Consider the following 17,452-nt stretch of genomic DNA (forward strand, 5'->3'; position numbering starts at 1 on the left):
CTCTCCCTCTCCCCAGCACATTGGTATGGATGGGCTGGCTTCCAAAGAAAGATGAAATTAGTGATTTGTAACATAATTTTTGTAATCAATATCATTGTTTTTTTATAGTTAAATATTCGTTCTGGTGTAAATAAAATGTTTATAGCCTTTGCATCAGTTTTGTTCTAATCCATTTAAGCCCCATCTCATGTTGACGCCTGTCCCAAACTGAGGCAGGGTCATCCGACCAATTTGACTGAACAAAAGCCCGGGCTGCTCGTTGAAGTGTCACGGCATGTTGTGTCATTCTGAAACCTTAAAATGTAAAGTACTCTATTTCAAAGATATGAGAGCGAAGCTGCAGCCAAATGAAGTCAGAAACAGCTGTGAGGGAGGTTATGTGTGTTCATGAAGCATAACAAATGTTCACACATGAAAGCGTGCAGGTGTGTGTGTGTGCTGAAGAGGAACGAGCGTGCACTTTTTTAATCAGCTGATTTATGATAACTGCATTCTTAAAAGGGGGGCCGTTTTAGGAGCTTATTGCTTAAAATAAAACAACAACAACCAGACAGCCAACAAGAAGATAATCTGAAAAGACTTCAGGGGAGAAAAAAAGCACCCACAAAGAAATTGTTACAAATCTTTTATTAAGATATTTATTATTTAATCCATGTCGACATTTCTCTATGATTTGTATTTATTTATCTTACAGTCGTTAATGTGCAATTACCTTTGATAATGTTGGGTCACAGTTACAGGGCTTTCACAAAGTTATTGGCACTTGGAACACAGAGAGAAGGAGGATGACAAGTACAGGATGTCCACTGGTGCTACAGGGTTACAGAGGGGAAGGAGCAGGGGTCAAGACGTGGGGCAGACCAGTTTCTGCACAGGTTGTGAGAAAGCGTTGTTTCTGGGTAAGTATATACCTCATGCTGCGAGTGCACAACAAACAATCTGACCTCTATGTGTGCGTCTATATATAATATACAGTATTTATCTATACATGTGTATTATCATATTTATATATGTACTGCTCAGTGACAAAAGGTTCCCCATGCCGTGCCGCACCTTATCCGTTCAGGTGTGTAGGTCTACATGTGGGAAGGTGAACAAAACGTTTTTTCACTCCTAATGATGCGGGGAGGGGGGGAAATAAACGAGACGATTGGGATGTTATGAGTGATACGACTCGACCGTTTGATAGTCGGCCCTGACTTTGAGTAAAACCCCTGATGTGGCGTAACCACGGTTACTTCTGCTCCATCCTAACCCCGCCATTTAATAAAAGCTCTGCTCGTGACGCACCGATGGATAAACTGACGGCTCAGTGTTTAGAAACCCTGTTTAGACTGCCTGCTCAAGGTGCCACATTTACACACAACCCCGACCCCCCAACCCACCCTGCTACGCCTCGCCTCAGTGTGAATGTCACAGAGGTGTAACGGGGTGACGGCGTAGTACCACCTCTGTACCGTCGTCAGAGGTAGTAACGGAGGCGAGCCGGAATCACTGGAAGACAGCGGAGCCAGCAGGAGAACAGCGCGGTGTGGATGTGGAGCCCCTGCTGTTTCCACGCAGTGTGAAATCACACACTGGGACGCCGATATCACGCCATCGTGTAGACATGGCGGTAAAGCTTTGTTGCAGGAAAAACAATCTGGTTAAGTCTACAGACTGCCAGTTGAAGGGAGGGGTTACTTTACGACCCTGCTGGGGCGTCCCTGATCCTCCATCGGATGTAGTAACAGAGGTGTAATGATGGAGGGGGGGCTGTGGTGCTGAGTAGCGTTGAAGCTGTGTGTGTGTGTGTGTGTGTGTGTGAAGCTCCCACTGTGAGCTCACATGCTGGGACGCCATTCTTCCCCCGTTACAGACAGATGCAGTGTGTGAGTACAAAGGCGTGAGTGAAGCGGGGGACTGTGTCCTGGCGTTGTTGAAGAACTGCGATCCGTAAAAGGGGGCCAATGCTGCGCCTGTATCTGAGACGGCCCGTGTTTTCTTACAATCGATGCTGATTTCAGCAGCACCAAGCGAGCGACTCGGAGTGGAGTCATTCAGGAGGTCACAGTGGAACCGTCAGAAACTCGTGTGAGCCCTCGATCGGTCTCGTTTTTAATGATTAGCTTATAATGATTTTAGAAACTTCAGACACTTCTTTACCTGTGTTGCATGAATACTTCTTCTAGCAATAACAGTCGTCTTATGAATGAAATCAGGTGGTTTTCACCGGTTTGATTTCAGTTCTTTGGGGACAGGAGCGTCGCTAGATTTAGGAGCCACTTTGCTAAATTAGAGTTGCTCGATTGACCGTCCCAACTTTAAATTCAGAGCTCCTGGTTTTCTGATTTCTCTTTGTCCTTTCACTCTTGCACGCGAAGCGATCATCTCCGAAGCGATCATCTCTGAACCTAGCATCGATTTAGTTTGATAATTTTTTTTTAAAACCTAAAATCCGGTTTTCTGTGTAACATAAACTCAAACTTTAAATGAATTCTCTGACAGAAAAAACGGGCAAAGATGCTAACTAAAGGTACCGCAATAGTTACAGACCGTTTACACAAATGGACATCAGGCCTCAGCCTCCTGCCGCTGCCCGGTCTTTAAACAGTCTCTGGGATGAAACACACAAAGCTGTAAGTGTAAACTTGGTGAAAAAGACACTCGGCATATTTAACATTAGAGCTCCGATTAAACCGCTGCTTTGCATCTGTGAAACACATGAACAGACTGGATGAAGTGAAACCTGAAACAGCTGCGTGAAGCAGTTTTTAAAAGAGGTAAGAGGGGGAGGGATGCTCATGTGGCATCTACAGTCAAATGCAAAGCTTACTGAGGTTTTGTTGGTATTACCCTTAACATGATACTTACTGCATTTTTGATCTGTCTTTACATCAGTCCATCAAACTGTTTCAGGGAACTCAGCCTGATGATATTATCTATCATGCCTCTTGTTGAATTGAAATCATGATTGAAAAAAATAACTTTTTTCTTTTGTCTTCAGAAAAAAATAAACCTTTAAGCAAAGCCTCTGAGGAGAAAGTAATCAGTCGTTTGAAGAAAGCTTTCAGCTCCTGAATCACACTCTGTCACTTTGTATCGGCCCTCGCTACAACAATGAACCCCCCCTGTACCAACCCGTGTCATCGACAGGTCAACATGCGTCCACAAACACCAACGTTCACATAAAAAGGTCAGTTATTGACGTGTCATAAGATTCAGGTGCATCCAGCAACAGAAAGGAAGAACACTTGGGATTCGACTCAACAGTCTTCTGGACTATTTACAGTCGGGGTTTTTTTTTTTTTTGTGCCACTTGTTAAACACAGGCAGACGTGAGAGACAAAAGAAGAAGAAAGAAAAACATCGAAAGGGCTTCAGGTGCTACACAACATTTCTCAAAAAGGTGCATGAACCACTGGTTCTTCTCATTAAGGTGCAGAAACGTCCGCTCGACCTCTCACAGAAGGTGCAAAATCATAGAGGTGGTGCGTCAGATACATGAATAAACGACATACTGAAACACACAGCCATGCAGAACAGACCCTCCCTCTGAACCAAAGATCTGTCCACACACACACACACATGATCGTACCATAAAGCCTTTTTGATTCAAGCCATATCCCCCCCCCCCCCCTCATCATCACTGTGCCCTCCAGGCTTCTGCTTGTTCATTTCAACTTAAAGGCACATTCCAACAGTTTGTGAACAGACGAGCAGATTTCTCTCGTTACTTCAGGAAAGAGAAGAGACTAGCTGAGTGTTTGTCACATCGTGATATAACCTTTGTATTTCTGCAGTCATCTTCAAAGATGGTGGGGCCGATTGCTCAATTAGAGGAGGCAAACGTTGAGATCATAGAAAACAGTCAGGCCAGCTCAATCAGTCTAAATCTTCCTTTTTTCAGACGGCCAGCGGGAGATGAAATGCTTTAAATTTAGCAGTTCCACTGCTCATTCCATCCCTCGCTTCTGTCAAGTGAGATAAAAATAAAACGACTACGGGTCCTATGAGAAGGCTGCTTTTATATATACCGCTTCTTTTCTGCAAAAATAGCACTTTTCCTTTTTTCCACAAGACCTCTTTCAATAAAACATGAAGATCGAGATTTTAAAACAATCCCTCTCGCTCTCCTCGCTCACACCATATCCTTGGCATGGGCACTCGTATAAATATAGTTTATCCTCTTAAAAATATGACCATCTGTGATAACCTGTCGCCCTTCAATTATCTTTACATCATCTCAGTAAAAAGATCTTTCCCTTCTCTCTGCTTCTCTCGCTTTTTTTTAGACAAAGAAAATTTTGGAAAAACAAAGATGAGATTGATTTCTGTAAGACTGCACAGTGAAACACTCGGGTGAGATTTTCTGGTCTCGATAAAGGATGCAGGGTGAAGGTTACTTGCAGGTTGATGAGTTGAGGGTGCACGGGGAGGAGAACAGGTAGTGTTCTTTACATTTTTCAATCTACTTAAGTTCCCTTTCCGAGGCTGGAATACAAGTTGTCAGGCTTGCATAGAGAAAAAATGCCACTGACACTTACATTCAATATACTCGGCCCCTCTCCTCCGAGCCACCTTTACCTCCTCAGGCTGCACAGGCAGCTCCACCCACCTGCAGGGAATGTATTTAATATGCAACCGTGGATGTGTTATACACCTTAAAAAGACAAGGGGAGGCAGAGGGCAGTTAGAAGAAAACTTAACACCCTCTCACTCCCTCCCTTTCCTCTACTAACTCCATCCTACAGTCATAAAGCGAGAATTAAAGTTTTCACGTCCTGGTTACGTCAGGGTGCCAACAGCTGTTGACCCCGCAGTGTGGTTCAGACAGTCACATGTGAGAAATCAGCGTGGGCCAAAAGAGTGAGGAGGCAAGCAGAGCCGGGGAATACTGGTATGTGTGTCACCAAACTTTCAACCTCCCCCTCCACAATGTTCAAAATAAGGGTCCTCCGTCCCCGCCCACACCTGGTAGTGATTCACCTGAAGAGCCACCGGATTCCATGCCCACGCCGCCGGCTGCCTCCAGGGAGGCGGGGTCGAAGGACTGGTCCGTCCCCAGGGCGTCGTCCTCCATCTTGACCACGTCGGGAAGGAAAGCGGTGTAGGCGTCGCTCTCGGCCATCAGCAGCTTCAGCTTGGGGATCCAGCTCTTCCGGACCACTCGGCGGGCGTTGGTGCACATGTCGGCTGCGATGGCGTTCATCTCGCTCTCTTTGAAGCTGGTGGCAAAGTTCTGGCAGTAAACTGATGAGAAAAGGGATAAAAGAAGTTTGTACAGACTTACGCTGTGAACCACAACTGGAACTAAACAGATGGGACCCTGAACAAAAAAAAAAAGTGGTGATCACATTATTCAGAGTTGAATAGGCATCATCCTTGTTGTCTGATGCTAACTTATTTTTCTAAGTTAGTCGTCCTTTTAACATGTCTGAAATGTCACAGGTGTCCCCTCAACCTGCAACACTTTCAGTACTGACTCCACATCTTGTCTGTTTGGGGAATAAATTATTATCGACAGATCAAATTCTCACCCGTAGAAATGAGTTTAAAAAATGCTCAAATCTGCCTGCTCAGAAATTCTAAAACCAAATGTTTGCAAGCACAGATAAACACTAAATGACATATTTAACGGACAGACTGAGATGATCTTTTAAATCGTGTCCTGCATCAGATGTAGGGAAATGTACAAGTGAAATGAATGCAGTTGTCAAAGGCAAACCAGGTCAACCATAAAAGTTAGATACGGGAGTATGATGATATTTTCTGCATGGATTATGATTGCAGGAGGACTAAAAATAAAATGTCTGATTTGGCCGAACATTCCTGTAAAACGTATGTAAGTATTGAACCCTCAGCTCTACAAAACAAGCTGAAACTCCACTGAAGCATCATAAAGTTAAGTTAAACATATAAACGCATTACTTTTTCACACACACTAACACTTAAGTCAGGGCCTCAGATTCAGTTTGGCGGTGCCATCTAGTGGTCACTTCATGTTGTTGCAGAATGTTAATCATCATACAGTTGGTAGCACATCATCTCCACTTTGCACTTCATCCAAAGGAGTTTAAATGAACAATCTATCATTTAGTATGTGTTAAATCCTCAATTAGACAACATGCACATTCCCCTCTATCTGTTGTCATCTTTACACTCATATATATGATGTTTGCAGAATAAATCCACAGACAAAACAAAACAAGGAGGCTCACATTTGACCGCGTGCAGAACTCTGTTGTCCAGGGGTTTGCGGCTCGGGTCGTTGGTAGACGAGCGGATGCCTGTTCCACAGCTGTTAGCCAGCGTGTTCCTGATGCACCAGAAGAAGAATGAGTAACACCGAACAGAGAAGACAAAAATAGCTGTTTAATCCCAGCAGATGAAAAGAAATACATTGATTTCTGTATAAATACTAAAGCTTTTGCCAGCTCAACATCAAAGACTTGCAGAAATAGACGCAGACACACAGACGGAGACGGACGGCAGGAGCAGACCTGTCAAAGAAGGCGGCCAGCAGCCTCCTCAGCAGCACCTTGTGTCTGGTCCCTGCGCTCACATGACAGTTCATCAGCTGGGCTCTGGATATATACACAGAAGTACCTGCAAACACACACACAACACACACACACGCAGAGAGTATCAACAAACGAACGAACCGCCACACATCAGGAGTACATATCAGCATTAATGACTCGGTATGTCGTCTCACTTCACGGCACGTTGGACATCTTCAGATTCTGATTATGTGGGTCAGATGCAGTCAGGATGTTCACTCTGATTTACCGGTGCGGAGTTTCTGTTTATCTGGAGACAACTCTGACTCACATCAAACACTGCAGCTGTGGGCGGGGACTGAAGAGGCTCTGCCTCAGTTACATGTGATGGTTTATTTAGAGTTTTACTTTTGTTTGTTTATCATTAATTTACAAGAAGCTTTACACGTGATTCTGTTATCGCAGCTGATGAGCCTTTTGTCGGGAGGTTATGGATTACGTAACTTAAAAACTAAGAGAGTGAAGAATAACATTAACAGGCGGTACAATTTCCTGAATTATTGTAAGCATTATGCATTTATTTTTTATTTCACTCTGAATTCCGACCCTTTCCTTTTTTTTTTTAAATGTCTCACTCCTTCTCTTACTCACATGCATACACTTAACTAAATGGTATGCACCTCTAATTCAGCCTGTAAGGTAACACAGACACTGTCACAGGACTTCCCTTACATAAACTCACTGAGTCACATGTGCAAGAATGCAGAATGCCGATGTCAAGTCATCCGAGGACGGCTTCTTCCAAATATATGTCACTGGCTCTGTCCTGCTTAAAGTCCTTAACCTTTCTACATTGAATAATGTTGTGTAACTTTAAGAGCTAATCCTGATGCCGACACTGACAAACCGCTCTGTGCACGTTATCATCTAAAACTCAAATCTATTGTTAAGCCAGCTTCTCTTGAGCCCACATGAATTACGTACCTGAGACTAGCTCTAGTTTCTCAGCGGGGTCTCCTTCCTCGTACAGTTTGGGATGACAGCGGTTTCCTATCTGAGCGATGAGTTCTGCAGGGAGACATGTTAGGTCTCTGCCTCTCATCCGTCCCCGTGTCTCTGTGTGGTCGGGTAGAGCTTCAACGCGCTCCCCAGCCGCTGGAGAAACACAACACACACCGACATTAGGATAAAAAGCCACATCACTTTTTCACACAGATACAATAGATAGTGGGCCTAAACGTTAGAACACATCATCATGTTTTCAGATCAAATGAACATAATCACTCCGTCTCACGTTTATCACCTGTGGCTCCCATGTTGAGCATGCTGTACATCGTGTACATGTTGCAGATTTGCCTGTACTGCTCTTCGGCACAGTCTTCCGTCCCTTCTTCCTCCTCTTCATCATCGTGGTAGCTGATGGGTGAGTCACTGGCGTAGGTGCTCAGGGTGCCGGGGCTGGCGCCCTCTGACATGCCGAGACCGGCCGCAGAGCTCCCGTTCGTGCCGGCACTGCTGCTGAGCCCACCGCCGGCCACCATCCCGGCCAGGCTGGTTGCCGTGGCACCCATACCCATGGCCAGTCCGAGGGCTCCAGGACTCTGGATTGCACTGCCGCGCACGGCCTCCTGGGAATAACGAGCGGCCTTCCTGGCCCCTCCTCCTCCTCCTCCTCCTCCGCCCGAACCCATTCCTCCTCCGTCCCGGCTGCTGCCTCCCTCCCACAGACGCTTGGCGACAGGAGTGCAGACCACCGAGTAAGGAGTGGCGGCTTCTGGATGGCTAGCTGGGTGCTCTGTCTTCACTCGGGACACCAGAGAGAGCGGCGTCACGCAGGACGTGGGTCGGGCCGCACCGTTACCGGTCTGTGTTACTGGACTCTGGGGCTCAGAAGGAGGGGCCTCTTCAGCGTGGAGGCCCTGAGAGTCACAGCTGGGAGAGGAGACCTAGAGATGAACAGAAACTTGGTGTTAGCATACATAGCAAACTGAAGTGAGCGCGTTCACCAGGCTATTGGCTGGTCTGAAGAATCCTACAGTTTGACATTTCAGCAACCATTGGATTTTTCAACCATTTCTCTCAGATTTTGCAACAGTCATTAATGGATTTCTGTACAGCTTTCCCGATGATTAATGCAATGTCCCCACCAAAAGCCTCAAAAACTTTGAGTCCCAGGAGTTTATTTTCAAAGGCTTTAAAGGTTCCTCAGGTCCAAAGTTGTGTGAATTTCCACCAAGTTCTTATACCCGTGAAGATTACAGAAACTCTGGAAGTACAGAGACTTTTTCAACCCCCCCCCCCCCCCCCCCCCAGCATGGACCTTGGAAGTACCTGGGTCTTTAGTTAGACCCGGTTACCAAAGGTGCAAACCCACTTTTTCCCCCATAAAACACCCAAATCCAGGTGGGAAAGCTCTTGAGGTGAAATGTGCAGTAACCCTCCACATGTAGAACCCTAATCACACTATAATTCTACTTCTGCAAACTCTGGCCAGTGATTCAAAGCAAACAACAAAAACATGTATTTCTTGCAGCAGACCCCCCCCCCCCCCCCCCCCCCCCCCAGATAATCCTTACTTTCAGGAAGAACTCGGTGCCCTTTTCCATGATCTGTTGGATCTGCAGGAAGCCCGCAGTGTACATGAGGAGAAACTGATCCCCCACTGTCATGCTGAGACGGCCCGTGTAGCAGAAGGATAAAATCTGCTGGAAGCTCTGAGGCTGCACAGCTGACGGGAGCTCCACTACAGTCGGGCTGGTTTCATTGCATCCGCCTCCTCCTCCGTTATTGCTGCTGAAAAGGTCCCGGAAATAAGAACTGCTCGCAGCCAGCACGGCTCGATGGGCCTGCGACATAAAGCAGACGAGCACAGAGCAGAGATGAGTGTTAAATGTAAGAATGGTGACATCAAACACTGAATTGGAGCTCTCCCAATGTCTTTCGGAAAGAAGATAATCCTGTCGACTTTTTAAGACTTTTCAAAGACCCAAACAAAGAAAAGTTTGTACCATTCCGCGTTGGTGCTTTTTGGATTTGATGTGGGACTCCATTGAGTCCCATTTTATCAAGCTTTAAAAGCGCTTTTTCAAATCTTCCAAGTCGCCCAATTATTATTCCCATTTTTTTTTTTAAATGGAGAAATGTTTCTGCTTTTTAAGATTTGTTTTCACCCTTCCTAGATAGGACAGTGGACAGAGCAGGAAATCCCGAGAAAGAGAGAGAGAGAGAGAGTGGGGACGGACATGTGGGAAGGAGCCGCAGGTCAGACTAGAACCCTGACGACTAAAGCCTCGGTACATGGGGCACGACCTAACCACTAGTCTAGCTAAATGTCATACGTTCATCTCCTAATCTTCTTCTCCTTCTGCTCCCAGTTTGAGATGCATTTTTAATACGCTGACACAAATGCAGGGAATCGTCATGTAAACGCAAATCCACAAATAAGCAGCCATTATGCTACAAGTTAGCATGCTAATAAACAACTTGTTAATGGAGAATATTGTGAGCTTCATTCAAAGTGTTACCGGGACTTTTTAAGACATTTCACGGCCTTCAATTTTGCAAATCGGATATGACCTGCAACTACGACTCTCAGCGTGGGCCGTCATTCATTGTTTTCTCAAAGATGCATCCTTTATCCAATAACTTCAGAAAAGAGAGGTGGGATATGAATATATAATCATTTAAGGAGGTGCAGCTGTCATTTCATGTAAGAAACCAAACCATCCACTCAAGTGTCAAACAACATCTGAAGAAGAACGCCGAAACAATCTGATAGTTCAGTAAGAAAATGAAAAGATGATGCATCGTCCACACAGCGCCATTTCTTTAATCCACCACTAAACCACAGGACTAAACGTTTACACTGAACTTTCAAATAGTTCAAAATGAAAACACCCTGATACTCTGCCGTCTCCTCCTTACCTTGAAGGCGTGGCCTTTGACCACCACGGAGACATCACAGTAGAGGCCCTGCAGCCGCTGCTCATTCAGACACTCTAAGACATTGTTGCCGAAGTTTGGGATCGCCATCTGGAGGGTCTGGGCCATGGTGCGCCAACGCACACCGCCAAAGGGTCTGCATGGGAGAGAAGAGAAGAGAAGCCAAGTGAGAAAAATCAACTGTATTCAGAGACAAAGTTTTAACCCGTCCAGCGTCTTTGTATGACACTAGGTTTTTAAACAGAGGTGTGGTTGATGTTTAAATCCAAGGTCAGCAGGTTTAGTTTCATCATTTCTTAAACAGGGATCGGACTGTCGTTTGAGTTTACCAATCCCCACACAGTATTAGTTAAACTTCTTGTAATCTCACACAGCGTTGCAGCCAAAGCTCCATCGTGTCAAGTAAGACATTTAGAAATTATAACCAAGAAAGTTAAACAGAAAAAAACACTTGAGAACTAACAGTAAATAACTGATGTCCTCTGAGATTTTAATGAGGACTGGAGTTAGAAAATTCAAGCTTCAACCGCAACTAACTATATTTTGTTCAGCTGTGGACGCCTGTATGTATGTGCACTTTAAAGGCTTTATATGCGATTTTTTGATCCAGCAGATGTCCTTGATGCCCTTGAGCACCAGCATGAAACAACTCGCGGTGCATTGTTGTGTTAGCATGCTAATGCTAGCGATCTTTATTATGCTCGTATCTTCACACTGCATGTAAATTTACCTGAAATGAGCGTGATCTAGAAACACAGTTAAGCAGTGAGTACAGTATGTTATTCTTCTTTTCTCTAGTCCCTCAATTAAACAACTTTTATACGTGAGGGGAGGAGTCAGCCGGCCGTCGGGGCGATGTAAACAAAGTGAAGATAGGACTCTGAAAACTCTGAAAACATCACAGACAGTGGGACTCGGGTGTTACACCCATTGTAGACAGTCATGACTCACAGAGTTATTTTCAGAGGATATACTTGATTTATATTATATTTAAGTGTTAAAAATCACATATAAATCTTTTAAAGTGAAGCATTGTTACGTTTTAATGACAGTAAGAGTGGGAAACTGGGGTGAGAGAGTGGGCCGTGGGCATGCAGCAAAGTGCAGAGGGTTTTGAGTCGAACCTGGTCGCCCGCTTGATGGACTACAGCCTCTGTAGTTATAACCGCACGGCTATCTGGTGCCCCACCACTGCTGCTTACCTAACAACCCAAAGAATCTTCATTTACTGTCAAATAAAGGTGCATATTCTAACATTTAAGACACCTGACAATGGAAATGTTTGACGTCGCTGCTTCAGAAATGTATTAATTAAACCTAAATAGTTGTCAGTTTTCATTTTATCCAGTCCGGGGTTGATCGATGCAGCGCTACACTCTGTGTGTTTGATGCTTCATCTCTGGATGTTTGAGCAGGGCAGCGGTCAGGGCAGACCCATTTAAAGCCCTCGTATTTACAGTGTTTTATCTGCTGCTATTGTCTTTGTGTAGTGGGGGTCAGCAGGCAATGTGGGGCGGGGGTGTAATGTAACAGGCTAACGTTACAAGACAGGAAGTTGAAGGAAAACAGACGTAAACAAAACAGGCGAGGAATGTTTAGCTTAACAATAAAAATGGCTGACAGTCTTCACCGGGCAAACTCGTTCAAAGGAAGTACAAAAAAAAAGGTTTTTATCAGCTCCAGCCCATATTATTTGTAACGTAATGCCTCTGTCTAAGAGGCAAGTAGTCCTGGACAACAAAAAAAACAGATTTTTCACCCTTTGCATATCCAGCCGACAAAGGCCACAAATATTTCTTCACACAGTCCCACTGAGGGCTCTTGGCAGGCTCGCAGGACGTTGATATTTGAAACAAAGTTTTGTTGAGGCTTCCAGTGGATAATCTACATTGCATTAATCCTATACGTCACTCCCAGCCTCTCAGAAGTTGTTATTGCCAGGAGCAGGCTCAGTAAAAGCCTTTTTATTTTCTGTCTTCTATGAGCTATAAAATCCCGCCGTCCTTGGATAACTGGGTCACATTCTGTTATTCTATGTGCAAGTGAGTGTGTGTGGCCTAAACAAACACTGCATAACATGTTTCCACGCACTGCTCTAAACAGTAAGAGGCAAACAGACCCCCTTTGCCCTGCATCTGCTCAAAGATTCTTACATTATGTCAATATTAAAGTGAATCAAAGCTCCCTCCGCTGAGATTCGAACACAGTGTGTGCAGGCAGCAACTTGTTCTCAGTTACTTTATATACCAGATAGTTTATTTTATGATTCAGGGTTTGTATACATTACCTTGTTTCCCAGAATTACAGCGGGAGGAATCGACTTTCTGAGTCCTGAGACTTGACATGTATAAGCATTAAATGCCCTCTGTACCCATAACAACCATAAAACCTCCACTACAACAGTGAACTATAAAACTACCCAGAGATAAGCACATGTGGCATTTTCATCGACCAGAAAGCAGAACAGCGGTGCGGACCATAGACTGTATATAAAGATGGACGGAAGAAACAGATGCATGGGAGTGAAGCCAGAAGATTTAGAGCGCAGACTCCTCTATGTTAGACACATTTTTCCTTGTTTCTTGGTTTCATCTTGACAGGTGTTTTTCCGCTGTATTGTGTTGTAGTCATATTTTTGGGGGAGGAGTTAAGAGTGCAGCTCCTTCCATGACGGTGAGTGTCTGCTTCAAACCGACACAAGAATCTGTTCTGTACCCACCTGAGGGACCTGTGAAGTTTAAACTGTGTGTTTCCAGCCAATCTCTACACCATGCAGACCCTGGTTGAAAATAATCGGAATATGTCTGCTTCCATCTCGGGGGTTATTCTGGCTTCATCCTGCACGACAGGAGGAGGCGGGGACACGCTGTCCATTCTTATACATCAGTCTATGGTCTGGACTCTTTTCACACATGATGAGCACATTTATAAGCCTGCACTGTACAAAGGTCTACATGCCAAAGCTACTTTTCACACAGCTGCTTCCCCCCTTTGAAGCGTTGCACAAATCCACGCAAAGCACACATAAATATATACTCCAGATTAACGAGAATCTCTGACACCACGAGAGCAAAACTGGTTGAAGCCCACCCTGTGAGAGGCTACACAACCAACTTTGGTGTGCCTGACTGATGAGGGCAGGAGTGAGCCGCCCCATCATATCCAAAGCCTTTCACTTGGGACCTCGCCAAGCTCCAGGGTAAAGAGAAATGCTCTCTTTGTCTCTGTCTCACTCAAGCTCTCTCTCCCTCATACTAAAACACAGATGCGCACACACACACAAACTCAAACAAACCCACAAAAGGCACACTGAGTCACACACAGGCATTAGACAATACTGCTTGTTTACAGTTTGGCGAGCCGCAGTAAGCACACATGCGTGCACATAAAGACACACAGGCACAGAGCTGAGAGCAGGGAGTGTTTGCACAGTTTGTCCTGACAGTGAGAGAGAATGTGACTCTTGTGTGTGTGTGTGTGTGTGTGTGTGTGTGTGTGTGTGTGATTTTGCATGTGTGTCTTTATGCACCAAGGAGGGGCATTGAGGCCTGCAGAGATGAGAGGGATCATCTCAGGTCCTTATTCCATTAAATATATAGAGCGCAGCGATGTGAAAGAATCAAATTCACCCGAACTCACCCTGTGGCTCGGATCTCAAACCAACCATCCTGTGAGGAAAGTAGGTCAAACATACTCACAACATGCTTAAGACCAAAGACTTTTCATAGTCAGCCTGGAGAATGTTTTGTTAGCATTCATAGAGCTCATCTTGTGTTATGATGGGACAGCTGTCAACACATTTCCAAATTCATACCTACTTTCAAGTTTGTCCAGTTGCCCTATTAAAAGCAGCAATTTGCTTTGCTAAGAGCATGATTACTGTGGAGTCATTGGTGCAGCTGGCACACAATGCATTCCCTCTATAGGCATTTCCTGGTTTTAATGTGCTCATGCCTGCATGGCAGTGCTACTCCTATCAAGTCAGACACAACCTACACACAGGCCTGGTTCTTGGCTTATCCTTATATAACAGGAATAATCTGAATATCAAAGAGCAGTGGCATCAAAAGCTTCAAAACTTCATAACTCCACATTACTGAGGAATACATGATGAGTGTCCCGACCACAGTCTGACTCTGTTCAGTGCTGTTGAAACGAGAAAAGGATGCCGGGTAACGGGGAGCAGATAAGGGGCTCTGGACACGCTGTGTGCCAGGCTACCCGCCGGGAGAGCTCCAGTGTCTGCTGGCACCGGAGACGGGACTCGGCGGGGGAGGGGTCGGGGAGAGGGGGGGGGGACGACACAGGATGGCAGCAAGCCCCCCCGGTGATACCCGGGTGAGGGCGACGCTGTGTTCCTGTTTACGTGCCATCAAATTACAGGAACGCAAATCAGTCTTAGTCATCTACAGTAGACAGATCCGTGGCAACTTCCTCGTCTCTCCCCGCTGACTGTCAAAGCTGAAATGTTTGATGTCCTCTCTCTCCCCATCCGCAGCAGGCCCACAGAGGTGGCTAATGGCTAAGCTAACAGCGCTGTTAAATATTTTTGGGTTGGCCCCGGCGCACCATCCACCTCATGCACACTCAGCCCAGCTGCACAATGTCACGCATTTCCGCGACAACCCACACTCAAAAGAGACAAACGAGACACTTACTGCCTGTGCAGACGAGGTAGTTGTGCTGCGACGCCGGTTGTCAAGCTTCAAATGTTGCTTATTTAAATATTTTGGTGATGGGGGAAATCGCTCCCCCTGCCATTCTCCATTCTACCGACATCAACAGGTCATCCCAGGACACGCAGCAGCTGAGGGCGAGCCAGACGGAACCAGTGCGGCACGGAGCGGGGGGGGTGTCGGGGGGGGGGAGCACAACAAGGCACAATTCTTTACAACCGGCGCTCAAGAGCTGCCGTGCCAAAAAAACCTGACTGCCACCGCATTTTCGCATATTTCAGAGAGTAACTGCAAGAAATTAACCATTTAACTACGAACATCTTAGTACAAGTTCATAATATGGTTATGTCTATGGTGAAAGAAAGTTTAGGACTAGGCCAAATACATCGCAGACTTTTCTTAAACCTAAACTGTGTGCTGGACTGTGTTAGGGCTCAACATCAACCCCAAATCCAGGACACCAGCACAGACTCCTCTCCCCACTCCTCATCCTCCTGCTCTATCCCCGGTGGGTCCTCAGACGACCCCGGCAGGGCAGGACGCCTCACACGGCGGCAGACAGACACTCACCCCCTCGCTGGGAAGTTGCTGCAGACAGCGCTGGTTCAAAGGAGGAGAGGCAGCGCTCTTTCTCCCCGCTTTTCCTCGCTCCAGGCAGCCATTCAGTGTGAGCGAAACGCCGATGGCAGAGACATCGAGGGCGGTACAGTATCCCAGGGGATTGAGGAACACAGAAACACTGATCGCACGGAGCAAAAGACGAGGAAGACACGCATGACGCGCTCGTCGCTCAATCTCATGTTCGTTTCGAGCGCACAGTCAGTTTTGGGGGAAACCTATCCCAAAAGTGCGCATTGGCACCGCAGCAGCAGCCTGCGAGGGAGCCGAATCTCACTCTTTCTCTCTCTCTCTCTCCCTCTCTCTCTCTCTTTACTCCGCAAATGAGCGATAGATTTGGGAAAAGTAGGCCGTGTGTGTGTGTGTGTGTGTGTGTGTGTGTGTGTGCACTTATTTAACTTGGGTGAACTCGGTGCGCGCATATAAAGTAGGGATAAAGCCGCGCCTTCTTTGGCTGTAAACAAGTAAAACCTTATGAGAAAAACGCAGGGTGCTCTGTGACACATATCATAGGCTACCTACACTTTCACCTGTGTTCAACTGATATAAACCGCAGATTGCTCTCAGTCATGCTGCTGTTTATTGAATGAAGACCTTACCATAGGTCATAACATATCAACACATTAGACCTCCTCTCCACTTTGTTATTCAGGCTTTTATGTGCATATGTTTCTACATCCATTGTGTACACTTTGTGTGCAGAAAACAGAATCCCAACTTTGATTTCACTGAATATTTTGTACCCCAGATTGTGCAAAACATCTGACGGAAGTAATAAACTGAACAAAAAAGCACTTGACAGACCGTTTGACGCCAGGTTTGTTCAAGGCACATGCACGCGACCCACTGAAAACAGCTCCGTGTCCCACTTTTGGGTCCCGACCCACCAGTTGCAAACCACTGTCTTAGATCACTATTTGATCTATTTTTACTAAAAGTGAAATTAATCCAAAATGGTTTTAAGTCAAGCCCCCGTGCTTTACAGAGGGGACCTATTAGATGGCAGACAACTCCATTAGCATTGAATGCAAAAAATTAAACAAATAAAAATATGTTTATTTTATCAAATAGTAGATCTGTTTAAGCCAAGGGACATCCTCCGGTCTCATAAAATGAAGCCAATGCGCAAGTGCAACATTCTGCAGTTCCTTGAGTGTCCACTTGAGGCTGGCTGCAGAAGCACTCCCACAGTCCAAACACATGCTCATTAGGTTAACTGTTCTTTTACATTATTTCAAGCTATTGTAAAGGGTTTCTTATATTAATATAATATTTCTTAAATATGAGATGAAGATATTGTTGTGATTATGTGTACTATGTTTACATGAAAAGCTTATAATTATCTGTGAAACCACTGCGAGATGTTCTCACATCTCTGTTGTTGCTTTCACAAGTCCAGTCACACATTTGCTTGAAACACCCACCCAGAAATGACGGCGGATATCCTGGAAGTACTCGTACAAATAAATAAAACGACTCTGTTGCTGCACCAGTAGTACGTTTATGTTTCAATGGGCTTACTGAAATCAAAGCCGACTCTCTTAGTTACCTTTAAAGGCACATGGTCAGGTTATAAATACTCAATGCTTTATGTTTTACAATGCAATTTATATAGAGGGATTCCTTCTCAGAATATCTGCAGTGCAACAGATAATGGGATTCAATTCCCCAATTAGCTGAGCGGTATAGTCTGCATTTGTTTGAGCCATTATTGCTTGCCGCTGTGATTTAAAG

General features: G+C 45.4%; 1 protein-coding gene across 3 annotated transcripts; it reads right to left on the reverse strand.

The window, feature by feature from the left end:
* Positions 1 to 612: 612 nt before the first annotated feature.
* Positions 613 to 15,811, reverse strand: nacc1a (nucleus accumbens associated 1, BEN and BTB (POZ) domain containing a). 3 transcript variants are annotated; one of them, XM_061065254.1, is made up of 8 exons: positions 15,671 to 15,811; positions 10,407 to 10,560; positions 9,059 to 9,328; positions 7,786 to 8,428; positions 7,467 to 7,637; positions 6,483 to 6,588; positions 6,201 to 6,298; positions 613 to 5,232 (listed from the first exon to the last, which is right to left on the reverse strand). In XM_061065254.1, exons 2-8 carry the CDS (start codon positions 10,530 to 10,532, stop codon positions 4,922 to 4,924), a joined length of 1,725 nt encoding a protein of 574 aa, XP_060921237.1. In that variant the 5' UTR covers positions 10,533 to 10,560; positions 15,671 to 15,811; the 3' UTR covers positions 613 to 4,921. The 3 variants fall into 3 exon arrangements, with proteins under 3 accessions (XP_060921237.1, XP_060921235.1, XP_060921236.1); XM_061065252.1 differs by having other exon boundaries at positions 7,777 to 8,428; XM_061065253.1 differs by lacking the exon at positions 15,671 to 15,811 and adding an exon at positions 15,083 to 15,223 and having other exon boundaries at positions 7,777 to 8,428.
* Positions 15,812 to 17,452: the final 1,641 nt, after the last annotated feature.

This window comes from Labrus mixtus, chromosome 20 (genome assembly GCF_963584025.1).
Source record: "Labrus mixtus chromosome 20, fLabMix1.1, whole genome shotgun sequence".
NCBI classification, from domain to species: domain Eukaryota; kingdom Metazoa; phylum Chordata; class Actinopteri; order Labriformes; family Labridae; genus Labrus; species Labrus mixtus.

Excerpts from the sequence above, each read along its gene's own strand:
- nacc1a (XM_061065252.1), bottom strand. The coding sequence starts at position 10,532 with ATGGCCCAGACCCTCCAGATGGCGATCCCAAACTTCGGCAACAATGTC. Across the intron at positions 6,589-7,466 it reads GAAACTAGAGCTAGTCTCAG|GTACTTCTGTGTATATATCC; the intron begins GTACGTAATTCA and ends GTGTGTTTGCAG. Across the intron at positions 6,299-6,482 it reads CTGGCCGCCTTCTTTGACAG|GAACACGCTGGCTAACAGCT; the intron begins GTCTGCTCCTGC and ends CTGGTGCATCAG.